At 27.3% G+C, this 20,441-nt stretch overlaps 1 protein-coding gene across 2 annotated transcripts in view; it reads left to right on the forward strand.

Moving 5' to 3' along the window:
- Nucleotides 1–5,277: 5,277 nt before the first annotated feature.
- Nucleotides 5,278–20,441, forward strand: part of LOC135927353 (glutamine-dependent NAD(+) synthetase-like) — a 39,575-nt gene continuing 24,411 nt past the window's right edge. The window contains exons 1-8 of one of the 2 annotated variants that reach the window (XM_065463320.1): nt 5,278–5,401; nt 5,446–5,506; nt 5,549–5,665; nt 8,225–8,278; nt 10,472–10,629; nt 11,811–11,883; nt 15,445–15,562; nt 20,231–20,427. In XM_065463320.1, the coding sequence (XP_065319392.1) occupies nt 5,320–5,401; nt 5,446–5,506; nt 5,549–5,665; nt 8,225–8,278; nt 10,472–10,629; nt 11,811–11,883; nt 15,445–15,562; nt 20,231–20,427 (860 nt within the window). In that variant the 5' untranslated portion in view covers nt 5,278–5,319. Of the gene's footprint in view, nt 5,402–5,445; nt 5,507–5,548; nt 5,666–8,224; nt 8,279–10,471; nt 10,630–11,810; nt 11,884–15,444; nt 15,563–20,230; nt 20,428–20,441 lie in introns of those variants that run through there. The other variant, XM_065463321.1, reaches the window with a different exon arrangement.

Raw genomic sequence — 20,441 nt, forward strand, 5'->3', positions numbered from 1 at the left:
TATATTATATAGGGAGGTATTTATCATTATATCAATAGCCTGATCTTTCGCCTATTTGGTGGGGCATGAAAATTTGAAATTATTGTTGGCCTAAAATTTGTGTTTAAATAAAGAAGACCGCATCTTTCAGATATGGGCATAAATTTGATGACAAATTTGTGTATTCATTTGTTTATTATGAATGCTACCCCGGACCAGCTGTTGGAAGTGGTTCCCGAGCAAATTTTTTTATAATCATTGAAGTTTGCAGTATTATTTCCTGGACAATGGATTTCCTGAATACCTATGTTATCTACTTTCTCCGCTTTTAACATCCTTAAGATAACTGATAGTTTGTTTTTCATTCCATTAATGTTAAGGAAGCCATTTATAACTTGCCAGCGAATTTATTCTCCATAATTAGTTAATAAAATACTAATTTAGGAAGTTTAGTTCGAATAACAACTTAAATGATTTAGGGCAAGGAGAAGTAAACTAACATTCTGCTAACTACTGTGAGGAGAGAAAAAAGAGGTAGTGGACCCTAACTATAAAAATGGAGAGACTAATTAACGGATAGAAGGATAACGATTTATATGAGTCGAAAAAAAAATTAAGGAAGGGAACTAATCACAAAGAAAGTTTTATAAGTGATGAAAAAAAATATTCAAACAAGAGCAAAAAGGTGACTAGAAGGAATTAATTTAGAAGATGTAATAAACGGTATCTAGCTAACGAAATAGTGTAAATCTTATTTCTTAGGTAAAAAGATTTTGGACCTCATTAATTATTTTAGTAATTTGAGTTACCCGAGATTACACCACAAACATGGTTCCGCCATTGTTATGATTTAAGAATATAGAAAATATGTACATTGGATTCCATAGGGAAGCCCATCAAAAAAATATTAAAAGGGAGTTGTCATGTAGGACAAATTTCAATTAAGAACGATAAATTTTGAGAAATAGCAAGACCTTCGAGAAAAATTAAAGGGACCAACCAAGGGAAGAAAAATAAAGAAAACAATTACAGTAAGAAATGGAAAAGGAGCAATATATTAACCTCTATTCCGGTGTGCTCGCTTGAATCCGAGTTTTTTAAGTTAAGCAGCGATATAAAACTAAAAAAAATAATTATTACTTCTCGTGTTATCGTTTTCGTTTAATAATAAGTATTAGATTTTTATAAAATAAAACATGGAAGAATAAAAATAATAATAATAGAAACTTCTCATGTTATCATTCCGTTTAATAAAGTACTATATTTTTATACAAATAAAACATGGAAGAATAAAAAAAATAATAATGGAAAGAAATTTCTCGTGTTATCGTTTCCATTTAATACTTAATTAACTCCAAACGATTAATTTTTAATTTTTAATATAAGCGATATTTTGATATTTTTTTAAAGTTTACTTTTTTACTTCTAAATAAAATCAGACGAAATTAAAAAATAAACAATCTCATTTAACAAGTTAGCAACAAGGAGATTAAATGTCCATTAATATCTTAGTAAAATGGTGGAAAAATTTAAAATAGTGCAGTGTTGAATATGTTAATCGATGTTATTTTATTATTTATTTTGGCAATTGATTTATTTTTTATATATCAATTTGTAATTAAATTTAATCGCTGAAAATTTTATATTAACATTTTTTTATACATCAATTTGTATTAGTTATTTTTTTTGTTATTGTTAAAAAAAAGATATATAGAGAGAAATTGTTTTTGTTGAATGAGGAATAAGAAAAATGTAATTTATCTTTGAAAATAAAAATGTAATTTATCATATAATAAAATTTAAATTATGATTAAAAATAAAATGATAATCAATAAAAAATGTGATATAATTATCTAACTATAATAAAACGTGAAATTAATACAATTTCAACATGTTGGCAAGACGAGTCTTGAAATCGTGACTTCACGTTATCAGCACGACTCAATAAAGAATGTAAATTTAATGGCAAAGTGAGAGTATCTTAGAATTCCAAAGATGCCAGGAAAGTGGTCAAGAGCTCTATGACCATAGAAGACATTTACAATCTAGGTCTAGAGGAAGACACCGCGGAGCCAAGTGGCATAAAGGGCGAGATGAAATTGTTTCATTTGAATGAATCACCTGGTGTACAAGAGGTTAATCACATGCAAAAATAGCTACGTAACAACAAAACTCATTCAGACGCACATGGTAAATCTCTTATCAAGCAACACCAGTTCATCAATGACAATAGCCCCGCACAGAATTTCGATAAACATACGATTTACGCTGCGACTATTGCCGCGACAAACGATTCAACGGACGGCACAGCAACTTTCACGATAATCGTTTTGATCAAAGTTACGATAATTGTCACTATAACCGCAACCGTTTCAATAATCGCAACGATAACTACTACGACGATCGATACAACAATAGCGGGTAAAACGTCCACGGCAATCCACGACTATCATTGTGACCATCATCAAAGCCCTGATCGACGGGATGACTGCTATAGAGGTGATAACCGAACCAACTATCGCCGTCGTGGTCAGCACATACACAACCCTCAAAATATTAATGGTTTTCCGAAATATTTGTCGAGGCCCAACAAGTACAAAAATGACAATAATACTTCTGTATACACAAAGATTGTGATTGTAAATTGAATACGAACCATGCCATGAACATCGAAGTAATTGATGATGACGACGACTCAAACACAGACCTTAAATAATATAATCTGTAGAATTTGGAAGTGTACAATCTGGGGGTCAAGGATACGCCTACAACGTGACAGTAAGCATCAACAACATACCCACGTTGATGCAAGTTGACATCGGTACCAGGTACAGTATACTTCCGATGACAGCTAAGATTGTAGGCATAACCGCGATACGTAAGACGGACATGAGACTCACTAGTTATGACGGCAGCGCTATCAAGATATTAGGTCTTGCCAATGTGAACGTTAAGTATGAAGGAAACTCACCAACACTGGAGGCCATTGTAGTAGATTATGATAAGATTACCCTGCTAAGACGTATGTGGTTACACGCCTACAATAACATACTAAAATCGTTCGTTGTGGGCAACATAGATGATGATCTTGAAAAGGTTATATCGGTAATGAAAAAAGACCTCTCACCAAAACGCTACCATAAACCTAATATGATCAGACAAGTGAAAATTCACCTGAAGCTCGATGCCGTGCCTAAGATCATACCTTTAAAGAGAATTCCGTGAGCCAAGATTGATGCAACGACTCAGAAATTGGATTGGCTGAAACATGACAAAATAAACCTTGCTCGAAAGGAATTTAGATGTCCGATGCCATGCACAAGCGACCCGGTTTGGAAATTAACTAGAGGTTGTCTTTACTTTACCAAGCCATCCGGTTTGAAAAGAAGACTGCACCATGAACATGGGTGGCGTATTGCACGATGATCATGAATGTTAATGACGTTACCACTAAACTTATCCAAGGAAATCATAAGCCGAATTTCATTGGAGGGTGGAATGTTGAATATGTTGATCAGTGTTATTTTATTATTTATTTTGGCAATTGATTTATTTTTTTATATATCAATCTGTATTTAAATTTAACCGGTGAAAATTTTATATTAATACTTTTTTTATACATCAATTTGCATCAGTTATTTTTTTTATTATTGTTTATAAAAAAAGATATATAAAGAGAAATTGTTTTTGTTGAATGAGGAATAAAAAAAATGTAATTTATCTTTAAAAATAAAAATGTAATTTACCATATAATATAATTTAAATTATGATTAAAAATAAAATGATAATCAATGAAAAATGTGATATAATTATCTAACTATAATAAAACGTGGAATTAATACAATTTCAACATGCAATATCTGAAAGAGGGTGTCTACCTTAAAGAAGAAAATAGTAAATAAAATTAAATGGAAGAATTTAATTTTACAAGTTAGACAAGGAGATTAAATATACATCAATATGTAAAATGGTGGGAGAGATTTAAAATTGTGCAGTGTTTGAAGGAGGTGGAAAAAAACTTTGAAACTAGACATGTTAAGTTTAAGTATATCAAAAGGTTTCAGTTTAATTTTCAAAAGTTTAAGTTTAATACCATATCTACAAGTTGAAATTTTAAAGTTCTACAAAAAGTTTAAGGAAATGCAGACAATTCTAGGTTCAAAGATTTAATGTATAAACTGAACATGACTAATGATTTTAATGATCTTTATAAATTAAATTCATTTACAAAGGATTCCGTCCGAAAGCATAAACATGAAATCAAATACATGATAACCTGAATCTTGATTTTCCAGCTTTCATTCATAGAAGCTAAATTTTTATTTCAATAATAAAAATTCTATTTATACAAAATGTAGGAAACACCATAATTTATATTTCATAGTCATTTCACATATTGAAGGTCGATTTATCCGAGATCATTATAAATTTTCTGATAAACATGACTAGTGATGTTAAAAAATTCTATTTATACAAAATTAGTAGGAAACACCATAATTTATATTTCATAGTCATTTCACATATTGAAGGTCGATTTATCCGAGATCATTATAAATTTTCTGATAAACATGACTAGTGATGTTAAAATTCTTATTAACACAAGTTTACATCTAAATTTAAATTCTTTTACACAAGTTTACATCAAAAAACAAAAGCTATAGCCAATAATTAACGTTTTTTAGCAATATTGTCACACATTAATTATTCAAGCTGTTTTGTTTCTTTTTAACTGTCATTTTGGGATTTTTTGTTTTTAACTCAATCAAAACAAAACCCAGATTTAATGAAGGAATTCATAGCATTATCATCTTCTGTTAATCACTCAGCCCACAAGAAATAAAATTAAATGAAAGATTCACTTATTGATTTTTTCAGCTTGTCATTTCGAAAAAATATTGAATCAATTTACTAAATAAACGGAATTATGATTATTATGTTCTATTTCCCAGTTTTCAAAAAATTTTTTAAAAGTATTTTTCAATCCACATATTTTTTTTTTAAGTTTAAAAATTGATTGCCATTAAAATATCGATTTGCCTAACTTTGATCGTAAAGTCATTTGATCGTAAAGTCATTTGATCGTAAATTTTGTCCATTTTTTTCTGATTGGTCTATTTAATCGCGGTAAATTAAAATCATTTATAACCCTAACCCTAACCTTAACCCTAACCCTAAACCTAACCTATAAATTAAAAAAATCGTCCATTTTGACCAAAAATGGACAAAATGGACCATTTTACGATCAAAATAATACGATCAAAGGAGGCCCTCCCAAAATTATCGGTTAAATAAGGCTATCAGCTGTTGACATTCAAAAAATTATTTTAATAAGATAAGAAAATGAGATATATAACGTTAGCAACTTGTACTCTCAATCAATGGGCTATGGATTTTCAAGGCAACATGGAAAGAATAATTAAAAGTAAAATATATATATTATATAATGCCTCTATAGTTTTGGCATAGGCATTGAAATTGCTAAACAAAAAGGAGCATTTTATAGGCTAGGACCTGAATTAGAAATACCGTATATAAAACACTTTTAAAATATAATATATTAAAAATATAGGGGTTATGGTTGTCAAGATCATTATTATGAGATAGACACATTTTTGCACTCATGGCAAGTTTTTGCACTGCTGATGAATAATCCTATTACTCAGGACATTATCTGTGATGTTGGAATGTAAATTAATAAATTAAATATGTGTTAAACTGTACCATTCTGTTTCATCAAATGGTGCTAATATTGGGTTATTAGAATGGTTTTATTGTTTTATGAAATGATCATACTTAATTTAGAATTTAAAAATAATAAAAATATGATATATAATATACAAAAAAATATTTTATAATAGTAAATTAGGTTTATTACTATTTATGATATTAATCTAATCTCAAGACAAATATTTTAAAGACCTGCATTTTTAATATACAGACATAAATTTTTTATAGAGACAATTTTTGAAATTTTTTTACTATATATAATATATGTTAGTGGCTATATGTTTTTCCAAAAAAATCTTATAATTTTTAAACTTAAAAACATATTTTGAGCATGTTTTTTGAAAAATAAAGAATCTGATTTTACTAGAAATGTACACCATCATGTTTGGATAACCTACTCTATGAATTTCACAAACTTTTAAACCATTATAATTTTGTAACCTCTCTATAATTAATTATGTTAAATGTTTGCTAAGAATATTAGTAGCCTGATGTGAAAATGCATTAGGTTCCCTTTTTTAAAACCTCCAATTTTCTCAAGCTTTAAATATAATTTGAAATAATGAAATAGGTATTTTGGATATTTGCAAATAAGCAGTTTATATATAAATTAGAAAATATTTATGTAATTATTTATATTTAAAATTAAATAAATTGTAATAAATGACAGAATTAGATAAGGAACAAAATTCTGGGCCCCTCAAATAAATTTTTGAGTCTTCCTGGGACTGCATAGGAGTTATAAATAGATTTATATTCAATCTTATAAGTGTTGGATTTTTTTTAAATAATATATTTTGAAATATGAGATTAATGTCTGAATTGAGTGATTCCTGTAAATATTTGCCTATATAATACTTAAATTATAAAAATTCAAAACATCACATTGCCTATTGCATATTCATAAAGGAGTGAATTAATAACTATGCTAGTAACATTTCATTTCAATACAGAAATAATAAGCCCAGATCTGTAAAAACATCATACATGAATTCAACTCAAAACCACTGATAAATTCAGGACTTATTAATCAAATATACAGACTTTAAAAAATTAAATTAATAGCCTGTCCCTAGGCTTCTAGCAAATAACCAATGTCTAGGAATCTCTATATTTTCTTTAATTATATTCCTAAATTTTTAAATTTGATTTTTAAAGATTTATAGAAATTTTATGTGAATTATTGTAGAAGACATAAATCTTTAGTTTGGACAACTTTAACAAATTTTTCCAGAAAATTTTTTTTATAGCATCATCTGGTAATTCAAATTTGAACTTAATATACTTGTGATTTAAACAATGCATTTTAAAAAAATGGATAACATAATACATATTGCTCATATTTGTAATTATTTCCCATCATTATATTTTCTTCACCTATGATCAGACTATATAATTTTGTTTTAAAAAATTAGCTGTAAACCTGTCTGAGAATATCCAAGATCAGCAGTAATTTCTTTTGCATCTTTCTCATCATTTCAGTTAAATTAAAATGCTTTACTCTAAATTTACACGCTACATTTATTTTATAAAATTATATGTATGTATATTTGAAAACATTGTTGATTCATTAAGTTAAAATGTAATTTTCTATTTCATATATATTCATGGGGTAAGTAATCTTCCTCATCTCTCATTCAATAACCTTAAATACAAAATAATGTCCAAGTTGCCGTTTTTCGTTAATTTGTAAGTCTATAGCAATGTTGTTGTAAGCATTCCGAAAAATTTTGAGTATTTGTTCATCATTTTTTTTTTACTTATGTCATCCACTATAAAGAGAATTCGATTTTCATATCACCTTTTTGAAAAATATTTTAAACCTTTAAGATGCTCACTCTTTAATATAGTCTTTCTATCTTGATTATCTTTTCTTCTGCAATAATGATATTGTATGGACTTTCGTTAAACAGATATGTGATATGCATCCTTATATATTGCGAAATTGATAATTAATACATTACAAGCATCTCAAACCTATATTTTTTTTAATGAACATCTTTCCTTGAAAAATATAGTGCTTGTTCCCTTATATCAGACCAATAAAAATCTTCAGTTTCAGATTTATGTTGGTATAAACAAAAATAAAAATTCAGAGAAAGCATAATTCTTTGAATTTTTTTTATTAAAATTTTTATATTTAACAATCGTGAATTTTTTAAATTTAATTATATTTTTTTACTTTATAATTAAAAAAGAATTTTGTATACATCATTGGATTATATGGCTTAGTCATAATATAAGAGTTAGGCTATTTTGTTGTTAGGAACTGGCTTAAAATTAAAAGGAAAACTATTTTACAATGGGGGGGGGTGGTTTAAAATAAATCAATCTCTTAATTTGATAGGGATCAAAACTTAGCCAAAACCTGACAAGGGGGGCTCAAATCTTAAAAAAGAGCCCCCCTTCCACGATACATCCCTGGTTATTAAACAAAAAGGGAGATTTTATTTTAGTATATTTAAAAACTTATAACATTTTAACATTTATCTCTTACTCGAACACATATCAACTTTAGGCCAGTTATGCACAAGAATGTTGGCTTCAATTGTCGAATCATCTTTTATAACAAGTTCACTTCAAATTCAATAAATATTACTTTTATTAAGGGCAGTGTCTGAAAAATCAAAAACTTTTTAAACTTTAATTGAAAAAATAAATAATCTATTTTAAACATATCAGGTCAATTCAGCGAAATTTTTTTGCGAAAGTCGTATATCGCAATCGAATTTTATAGCGAAGGTAATATCGTGAAACCAATTTCGCTAAACATTTATAGCTAAGACAAAATCGCGAACCCATCATTGTGAATTTATTTCCGCGAAACCTCGACCGCAAATACTATAGAACGAATACATTTTAGCGAAACTTTTATCGCGAACCATTTATAGCGAATGTATTTGCGCGAAGTTAATATCCCGAGAGCATTACCGATTTACAGTAAATATATTGCGAATTCATTTATTTCAAGGAAAATACATATTCAATATCAATATACCCACCAAAGTTCCTTAAATCATAAACGCGAAATGTTTTAAGGTTATTATTTTTACTTATTTCTATTAAGTAAGCATGCAACCTTTATCTAGTGTGATAGAAAATAAATTAGCCAATTTCTTTCTGGTCTCTCTCACTCATGGTTGTGAATACGGAGGGGAATTTCTATTAAGTAAGCATGCAACCTTTATCTAGTGTGATAGAAAATAAATTAGCCAATTTCTTTCTGGTCTCTCTCACTCATGGTTGTGAATACGGAGGGGACATTTTGATTCGAGTTTTTACTCTAATAAATTTACATCCCCCCCCCCCCCCAATTATGCCATTAAAAGTTTATTTTAACAAATATTCTGAAATACTTAGAAATTAATCAAGATAAAAAATACTGAAAGCTAAGAAAAAAGAAATATCAAAATTTTTTGAGCAATATATAATATTTTCTAAGAAATTAAATTCGGAGAAAATTAAAATTTTTACTACCAAAATCATCTTTTGGAAATAAAAATTAATCTAGGTGGTTTTGATTCTGAGTAATTAAGTGAAGAAAAATAATATATGCTGTAAGACTGTATACTAAATTAAGCATTACATATTGGCTTAAGCTTCAGAATTAGTGTTTGCCAAAGTTTGGAAAATTTCATACTTAAGGCTGCGTCTTAATATTAGATTCAAATTCATATCAAATTTTTTGAACTAATATTTTATATCTAAGTAAAGAAGAGATAGAAAAATATCTATAAATTTCATAAAATCAATAAGATTGAAAATATTTTAAATTAGGGAAATCCCTTATACTTATATGTAATTTATTTTTGAATCGCCATTCAAAATTCAATAAAGACAATCGAATAGTTTATAACTCTATTTTGGTTAGTAACTAGTAAAACTGATTGATTAATTTATAAATATTAAGTGCCTCAGACAATTATCGCAACCCATATATCTATTTTGCCAATAAGGATTAAGGTTTGACTAATGAACTCATTGATTATATTAATAAAGCCTAGGTTCCTTGTGTGCGATTCTTATGAAATAAGACTTTGAGGAAAAGCATAGTGCAGTATAGCAAATTTTTTTATTATAATGATAAATTTTATAAACCAAATATTTAATTAATCATTATAGAAATTTATTAAGGCTAAAGGATAATTAAAAACTATCATTAAATCAATCTTGTACCCATTTTTTTTAAAAGATATTTTAATTAATATGATCATAAAAAGAAATGTTTCAAAATAAAATAATTAATATTGGCAATAATCACAATATTAACCTCATGATATTAAATTCGCTATAATATCTTAGCGATATATGTTCCGCGAAATAGTTTTCGCTATATTGTCTTCGCGATTACGTTTTGCTGTAATGACTTCGCTATAAAATTTTTGCTATTATTGATTCGCGATTAAAGTTTGGCTGTAATGTATTCCCTTTAAAGTTTTTTAGCGATAAGGATTTCACTATAAAAAATTCGCGATAAACGACATTCCCGTTAAATGTTTCGTGATAAAAGTTTCGCTGAATTTACATGGAAACATTTAAAATATAAAAGAAAAACACATTCAAAAACATAAAAATTTGCGAAAGTTTTAAACTTTGCGAATTTTTACAAAATGGTTTTGGACATTGCTTTAAATCTGATCTATGAAGAAAAATTAATTTTTTTAAATTATTATTTTTTTTTTATAACTGAATACTTAATAGTATTATAATTATTAAAATTCATCTCTTCTAATTATACAAAACAATTTTAAAAAAAATCTTTAAGGAAAATCTTATTAATAAGGCCCAAAATTCACATGTGTAACGATGGAAATTACAGGGAGTCTAGATGGTTTGCCCCATGGAACTCCTTGAAAACCGTCGAAAATTATTTTCTTCCAGAAGTTATATCAGAAATAATTGGCCAAAAGTCAACTTATATAGGTTTTTTAAATAATTTTTTCTCTCTTCTGCCTCCCCTCGCCTTATCTATTTCATTTCCTCCGCACATCTAGAGATAATCAAGCGTGAGCCCTTCTCTTTAATTTTTAGAATGTAACTAGATACCTACCACATGCCCCTAGGTTGTACCTATCCCAATTTAGGCCTCCAGAAAACCGAATCCATATAATGAAATATTCTTATTCTAGTTTATTATTTTAAGACATGAAATTTTTTACGATCATATTTGTAATACCTATAAAAATAGATTAATTCCCACAAGATTTAGAAGAATCTTATTAATTCCTTTTCTTCTAATTGCATAATTATTTATAAATATTTGTTATAATTTGGATTTTTTGGAAATTTTAAACAAGAAGTCACTATCACAATTTATAAAAAATCAATGCACTGATGCCAGGAAAAATTTTAAAAATGTACCCACTTTTAAATTTTAACAAGCAGTTTCTTCGAAGCCCCACCCCTCCGTCGTAAAAGCCACTGTAACGGGAACCTAATTAAGAAAAAAAATCCTATCTTTTAATATTTTTTTTGAGAGAGGCTCATCTCAAAGACACCATATTTTGGATTGGGCGCATCATAAAATGTTATATCATAGGTCGAAAGCGTCCGGAACGAAAGTGCTAGTCCTGGGTAGACGTTTGAGATTCTCTACCTCCCACCTTCCGTATCTGTAATAACTGAATTAAAATTTTAACATAGATATTTTAGGAATCTCTTCAACTCATCAACGTCCCTACCCCATCACTCAAATAAATAATTTTATGTTCCATGAATGATCCTAACTAGATGGCATGATTTTTTTAAGATGAATTTTCTGTAAAATGGATCGAATTAGATCTAGGATCTTAATAATCAGAGTTGTACCGATGATACCAGCGATATTTTCTTGTGGATACCAACTTATATCACAATTTTATAAAATTTTGATTTATTTCGCGTTCCCTTCTTTCCTTAAAAAAAATGCCACATCAAAAAATATAATACAATATTATTATTTTTTGGCGCGTAGGCCCTAGGAATAAATCAGGCAATTAAGTGATATTTCTCTGCCTAATAATTAACATTTATTATTAGTTAATTAAAATAGTTCTTAATAATGATTGACTTAATAATATTGGTTATTTAAATTAGCTCTTAATAATGATTGACCTGATTTCTAGGTGATGGAGTTCTTACAACTTTAGATGCCTGTTTTGGTTCAGAAATTTGCGAAGAATTATGGACATCAGATAGGTTATTTTTAAAAAATAAAAAATTATAAACTTGAGTTGAGAGCTATGATATCTATTATACTAATAGATTGGCGATTCATTCATTAAATGCATTTTAAAAGTGTCCATGCATAGTAGTATTCAACTGTAGCACCATTTTGTGGTTTGAACATCGATTGAATGGCATTAATGGGCATTCATATGGTGATAAAGACAATTAGTCGAAGTGAAAACCACATAATGAGTCTACAGCTGAAAGTATGGACACTTAATTAATGAATCGCCAATCTAGTGTGTAAATATATACATTATTGATTGAGAGATAAAAGTAGTGATAATTTTTTTTGTATTATTTTCAAGTTAAGCTAATATATCTTACCTAACGAAGTTATTATTTTTATTATACCAATGAATACCAGAAAATTAGGGACATTATTAATTAACAACATATTTTTATTCGAGCATTATAAGAAAATTGCGAAATTAATATAAAAATAAACTTCTTATAATAATAATACAGTCAGGGGCCCAGTGAAACCTTTATATAATATAATTTTTTTTATAAATATATTTTATATAATTTGAGTAGGTCATATCCTATATAATGTGGTCAGGGGCGGACTGATTAAGTTATTAGTGCCGTTTTAGGTAAAATTAGGAATATAATATTATAAAGGGAGATAGGTAGCAAACTATTAGTTTTAAAGGGCACTTGAAAAAGACCTTAGATAGTAGTTATATGATTGAAAGATACTCCCTATCTCTATAAGGCAAAACAACCTTATTAGCAGTTAAATCTATAACTGTGAATCCGAGAAAATTTTAAAAGTTAAATCCGCTTTGATTTTTTTGAAATAATGGGGCTATCATTATATCTTCTAGCTAAAAAAATTAAGAGCTTGGAAAAGGATTGAAGATGGCAAGTCTTCTATATCTTTTATAACTTTCACCTCCACTCGAAATATAGCTAAATGGCTACAAATTTAAATTAAAATATTCCTGATTTAAAGCTGTCAGATAACATCTGGATACAAAATGAAGTGCTAAAGACTCTAATAAGTCTAACAAGGAGGTTGGATAGTGAATACAGTGATGAATGCTCAAAGATTCGATTAATGTCTATAATTTTAAAGCATTTCGTCATAAAATTGATCAAATTATAAAAAATATCCGGTGAATAAAGAGCTTATACGAATGTGCAATATTTTCAAATTTTTTTAAAACTATTTTATCAATTTTATGAAATATCTAAAGTATTTCTGACCTTGAAGAAAGTTTCATAATTAGAAAATGTATTCAGTGACAAATTACGACATGAATTGTCTTCATTTGCCCGTTATTTACAAAGTTTTCAGGTTAAACGTTGAAATATTACTAGTAAATCCAACAAGTTACCAATGCTTAATATATATCTATGAGATTCTTTGATGTTGATGCTATGATATGCACACAACCAGAGTTTGGCATGTTACTTAATAAAAGTAACTGTTACCATTATGAAATATAACGGCTAAGTTACCATCGTCTCTTCAAAAAAAAGTTAACAGTTATGTTATCTTTATTTAGAACATGTAACAGTGACAAAAAAGTTCTTAATACATGATTAATAAGAATAAATGAAAATAAAAAAATGTGATTATAAATTCTATTGATTCATTTTTCTGTAGTCTAAAAAAGTAGTATATAAAGAAACGAAAACTAATTTATTAATATTTTATTGTCTAATTTAATAAAAATCATGGATTATCAATTTGAAGCATTCATTTGATCAAATAAATAATTTTGTCCCCTGTTCAAATTTGCAAATCAATAAGAATTACCCCCTCCCCTCTGTCGATAATTTTGGCTACACGCCTGATTGTATGAAAATCCTATGATGCTCAATATTTTAAGACTGCAATTCACCCGGCTATAAAACTGATTCAAAGATCAATGATATACTTATAATATTTACAGGATGATTAAATAAATCACAAATTAATGTATTGCCATGAATAGCAACCCCTTCCTAAAAGACCTATCGCGTAATTTTTATTATTAAAGGTATATATAAACAATGTTGAATATTGCAAAAGAAAATTTCCAACATTTGCAAAGAGCTTAAAAATGTTTCACTCTTATATTAACAACCACATCTTTTTCAAAAAAAAATTTGCGATTAATATTAGATAGCATACTGTTAATAATTATAATTTGAAAACTTACAATTTTACCAAAATTATACTGCACATATTGCTTTTAAATTATAAAATAATTAATAACCATTCCATAATAATCGTACACTTTAACATTATTGGTAATTGATTTTTAACATTGTACAACAAAACAAATACAAACATAAAGGTACATAAAAATTACACAAAAACAGTAAAATTTTTATTATTTTTATTTTTCCAGAGTTTAAAAATAAATCTTTTGAGAAAAAAAGATTTTTTTTTAAAGAAGAAAGAGTTTTAAAAATTTTACCTAAAATTTTAAATATGTAGTAAAAAAAAATCTTTTCATAAGTAAATCATTTATAATTTTCATGCATAAAAAATCTTTCAAGATGAAATCAAAATTTTAAAAAAAAATATTCAAAGATTTTTTCAAAAAAAATTTGAATATTACTTTAATTTTTTTATTTTTGAAAATATTTTTAATGAATTTAATTATCAAATCAAATAATGTTTCCATTATTCGTACAAATACAAATAAGGAATTACTCGATTCGAATCGAAAATACGAATGATATAATTATTCGATTTTTTGTATTTTTCGAACTTATTTTTAAATCTAGTTAAATAAATATTAATATACTATAATATTTTAGAAACAGAAATTTATTTCTTTTATTAATAAAATAATGTATAAAACGATAATTAAAAATATCTTTGGGATTAAAAACAAGGTATTGATTTCTTAAATTTTATTTAATTTTATTAACATGCGTTTTATTTATATTTTCCAATTGGACCGGAAATTTGAAGTGCAAAAGAGACCTTCTAAGGCCGGGCCTGGGTTTTTGATTTTATGACTGGCTTGGGCCGAGCTTGGGTTTAAAATTTTTTTAATTTTAATTTAATTTATTTAAATTAGTTGTTAACTTAAAAAAAATATTAAAATTTTTTTCTTCTAATAAAAATAAATTTTAAGTATCGTAAACAAAATGATTGCCTAAATATGAAATATTGTTTATTTGAAACATTAAATTAAATCTTTTAGGGTTTAAGCCAGACTTGGATAAAATCTTTGAAACTTATGGGCTTGGGAATTTTTTTAATATTAAATATGGGCCAAGCCTGGGCCCACAATTTTTTTTACTGTGAACCTAAGTCGCGACTGATCAAAAAATCTAGGCCCATGTAGTTCTATGATTTGCAGGACTCTATTCTATAACAGAGTATATTAGCTTTGACTATTTCATGGAACGTTGGGATAAAATTTAAGTAGAATTTGACCATGAGAAGTCTTTTTTTGAGAAAAAATTCAAACGATGTTATTTAAATCGTATCGATCTATTAATCACACTTTAATTGGAAATTCTAAATTGGTAAAAATGTCATGATATGAATATATATTTAATAATAATAAATAAAATCAGCCCTAATGTCGATATGTCTTTGGATGGTGTAGAAATCGTAACTAATTCTAGTGGTAGCTTGTTTGAACTTAGAAAAGCGCATGTTATAGTTAATCTAATCAAAAATGTCACTTTCAAGGTATATATTTAAAAACAACTATTATTCAAATTTTGATACCCTAAACTTAATAAGTAAAAAATATATGTTAATATAACGAATGTGGAGTGGAGTGGAAGGGAAGAAAATAAGATAATAAAAGAAAGAAAATGAATTGAAATAACAAAGAAAACGAATTAATTTTTTCGCTGGTCTAAATTGGAACTTAAACCTATGGGGTTCACTGCATTTATTTCTCACACAATCAAATCTTTAAAAGGTAGTAAAATGAGGGATGTTGGAAGGGTCAATACATTAATAATTAATACGCTGAAAGAAAAGAAATTTTGTTTTAATACTCACCATCAAAACAATTAGTGTATTATCTCCTTTTAATCATTTTTATAAAAACATTTTTTCTTACTAATATTTTCACTTATGATATTGTCTCTTTTCCAACACATTTTAACATTTTTATAAAAATATTTTTTTCTTTACAAATATTTTCACTTATGATATTATCTCTTTTCCAACACCTATTAGATGCATCTACAGCTAAGATTATTTCTAAATCTATATTAAAACACATAAAATTGGTTCTTCACCAATTTTCTTTTTCAAAATTTCAAAAGCATTTTGTTATTTAAATTTCCACTCAAAATGAACCTCTTTCTTTAATAAATCATATAAATGGAGATGCCACTTTTGCAAAATTCCCTACAAAATATGATAATAATTTACCATGCCCAAAAAAGATTTTACTTCAGCTTTATTACTTGGCTGATTCATATTAAATATATTTTTTAAATTTTTATCAAGAGGCTTCACCTCAACCCCATTAATTTGATGACCTAAATATTACACCAAGAACACTTTTTTCTTTGCTAGCTCTCAAGCCCTTATCCCAAATCTAAAAACTTCTTCAAGACGTTTATTATGTTGTTCTGGCATCACCCCCGTTATCACACCTTCTAGCCTCTGGAAAACAGATGCCATGGTACGTTGGAAAATAGATGCTGACACACTTAACCCAAACGGTAATTTGCAAAATGCAAATAATCCTTTAGGAGTAGTTATCGTTAACAATTTTTGAATTTCTTCTTCAAAGGTAATTAATTGTAAATAAGCAGAAGAACAATCTGCTTTGGAAAAATATTTGAAACTTTTAAATTAGCTTAAATTTCCTCAATCCTAGGCAATGGATATTTAACTTCAACAACCCACCGGTTTAAAGTGAAAATATTTGTAAAGAATGATTAAAATGTGTTTAAAAGGAGATAATCCGCTAAAATTGTTTTGATGGTGAGTATTAAAATGTTTGTGTTAATCATATATATAAATCAGCTTAAGGTGGTTTTTTACTAATTAAGTTGATAGAGGTATAGAAAGAAAATATAAAAAATATATAAGATTGTTTTTAAAATGTGTTGTAAAAAAAGTATAAAATTCATAATTTAAAAAAAAATTTTTTGTTTTAAATTATTAAATTTAATAAATTTAACGTTAAGAGTTAATATTAAATCATAAAGAAATATATATAAAAATTTTTTTTTATTAATGAATTCATCCAAAACCGAGTTACCTCTCATGGACTGTGGTCCCTTTTACCTTCAAATAGTAATTATTCCTAAGATATCCAAATAAGTGATCAAGTGTTTCGAATCTAGGAATAGGGTGACTAATATTGATAATAAAAACGGAATTTAAAAAGCTAAATCTACTATTGATCGGCAATATTTTCGGTGCCAATCAAAAAACATTTGATAGCAGATTGTGAGGTGCCGTCCTATTTATTAAAGAAAAAAATTGTGTTTACCTAAAATTCATAGTGATGAATTAGAGGTATCTAATAATATACCGAGTTATTCTAAAGACTATGATTTAAAGAAAGAAAAACAAGTAGATTTTGGAAAGACTGATTATCATAAATTGAATGAATTAGAGTCTCGAAAAAACGCTATGGAAATAAAGTTTGGCCACCGATATGCTATCAAGGAACAGATAGAACTATAACGAAGGTTCCGAAAGCAACCACCAGCTATACGAGTAATCAAAACCAAGGAAAAATACACTGGATGCAACCACAAGCTATATGACGGTGCCTGATCATGAAAAGATAAACATGAAAGTTCATATTGCAACATCGAATATTGGGTATACCGATAGCAAAATTTAGGAAATAAATTGCTACAATCGGAAACATAATGTAAAAAGAAAAATTGTGATTATACGTATATAAAATTTGTTTATGTAAATAATATTAGTGCTAGATATTTATATTTTGTTTAAAAAAAAATATGTGTCCTTGGCCCTTTAGGGGTGGACCTGTTGTAATCGTCGAAATATATGTAGATATATATCAGAGTTGTTAAACGCTACTTTTAAAAGTAGTGCGCTACCGCTATCGCTATTTGTTAAAAAAAGTAGCGCGCCACCGCTATCGCTATTTGTCAAAAAAAGTAGCTCGCTATTAGCTACTATTTTTTAAAAGTAGCTTTAGCTAAGCTACTTTTTAAACTACTTTTTATAAAAAAAATTTACAAACAAATTTTTTATTTTTTGCTTATAATGTTATTGTATAGTAAATATATAAAAATCATCATTTATAAATATTAAAATATAGTTAGTTTTGATTATAAAAAAATTTATGTAATAAAAATAAATATTTATGGTAATTTGTTGCATTTTAGTAATAAAATCATTTCAATATTATCATCCCCAAGTCTAGAGCGACGATCAGAAAGTATAAGTTTTGCCTTATTAAATAATCTCTCGACACTAGCACTTGAGGGTAAGGGCGCATTTAATCATATATACATATTTTTAATATAAGATAGATTATCAAAATTTTATTTGCAAGTACGTATGTCTGGCATCCTATTATCATTTTGAGGGCTAATGCCACAGATCTTCTTTTTAAAGTTCTAGGGTCTAGTAATGGCATGTGATTCCCAAATAAGCTCAAAAATATTTAATCAGATCAATTTATAAATATAAATAAGTTTTTACCTTCTGTTATGTGTTCAACTATCTCCCGTGATACATATGATATCTCTGATAACTCTACTATTAGAGCATCTTTAATCATTTTAAAGTTATCTGCTATTTTATTCATTAGTGTCTGGCGGCATAAAATTGTTGTATTGTTGTACCAGGGGATAGAGTTTTAATCATCATGGTAAATGATGGATTATCAACTAAGGACATTAGCTGAACTGTATAAATGATAAAATCAACAATAATATCAGCCAATTTCTGTGAAATATTGTCATTTGCATTATTAATTAATTAGGTTTGAATTGAATTAGTCTTTTTGGATGTAGAGTCTCCTATACCAAAATTATATAGATGTTTCTCCATTTCCTTAAAACTCATGAAGAGTCTTATAAAATAAATATTATTAGAATGTAAAAATGACAATTTATCGTTGGGTGTTTCTTGAGGTTATAGCTACTGGATTGATTTGAAGAAATATTTTTTTTACATTTTAAACAAATAAATTTGTAACCAGTTTTGGTTATATATTTATTTTAAAAAATTTTCAAATCTAGGGAATAAGAAATTTGTATTATAGCTATTAAGAACATTTTCTTCCCTGGCATCTTCCATTTCATTAATATCATTGTTTGAATCACTTTCAACGATTTGGATATCCATAGGCGATGACATTTTAAATTATTAACACGTGATTTAGGTTTATAATACAAATGAAAATATAAATTACAAATTGAAATTATATTTTAATTTCAAAATTAAATAATAAATCATAAAAATTATAATTAATTATGATATTATATTTAAATTTTCATGTTTATACTTACCTTCATTATATTTTTTAAAAGTAGCGAAGTAGCGGCTACTTAGCTACTTTCAAAAAAAGTAGCTCGCTAAAAAATTAAATAATTACAAAAAAAGTAGCCGCTATTAGCTATAGCTACTAAAAAAGTTAGCGCGCTACTTTAACAACTCTGATATATATATTAAAACATTAATTATTAGAAATGTCAATCATATAGAATTTATAAATTTTATATTGTATTGATATAAAAATATGAATTTTAATTTTTTATTTTACTTTGTATGAAACGTAGTGAAAACATTTAATAAAAAAAACTTAAAAAATTGAAATTTTGTGATTATTTTATTTTAGTTATTTTGGCAGTTATTTTATATTTTTATAAAAATTCAGTCTTAATTAATTTTTATTTGCCTTTAACAATAAACTATTTTAAAAATATCTGTCTAAAATACATGCTCTATTCCCTGCAAAAGTAAGCTTCTATTGAGTAGTGTGTCTAAACGGCTCGTTTTGAGCTGATTTTTCAAAACGGCTAATTCAATATTTTAGCCAGAAAATTATTACCTAAGCCTCGAGATTTCGATAATATATATATAGACCTTTGCTTCTTTTACTAACAAAATCTTCAGGCTTGCGTAATATTTTTCTGGATGGAATATTGAGTTAGCCGTTTTTAAAAATCGGCTCAAAACGAGCCGTTTAACAACATTACTATTGAGTGAACAATCGTCCTATGGAAGCTCTTGATATAGGGACAAAATAATTTTAAATTTGGGAAATCATATAAAAGAAAAATGTGATATTATTAGATTGTATAAAATTATCTACCCCACCCCCTCTTAGTTATCGAATATCCAAGACACTACACTGAATTATAAATAATTTAAAAAAACTTTTGAAAAAATAAACAGAATGGCGGCATTTATATGTATTCCAACGCGAGAGGTTGTGATGGGGATAGACTGTATTATAATGGCTGTTCTTGCATTGCCATGAATGGCTCCATCTTAGTCCAAGGAGATCAATTTTCCCTCGAGGACGTGGAAGTTTTAACAGCTACCGTTGATTTGGATGATATATCGGCCTATAGAAACTCCCTTAGGAGTAGGTTTGTTCATTTTC

This window comes from Gordionus sp. m RMFG-2023, chromosome 3, assembly GCF_954871325.1.
Source record: "Gordionus sp. m RMFG-2023 chromosome 3, tfGorSpeb1-WG-v2, whole genome shotgun sequence".
Taxonomy (NCBI): domain Eukaryota; kingdom Metazoa; phylum Nematomorpha; class Gordioida; order Chordodea; family Parachordodidae; genus Gordionus; species Gordionus sp. m RMFG-2023.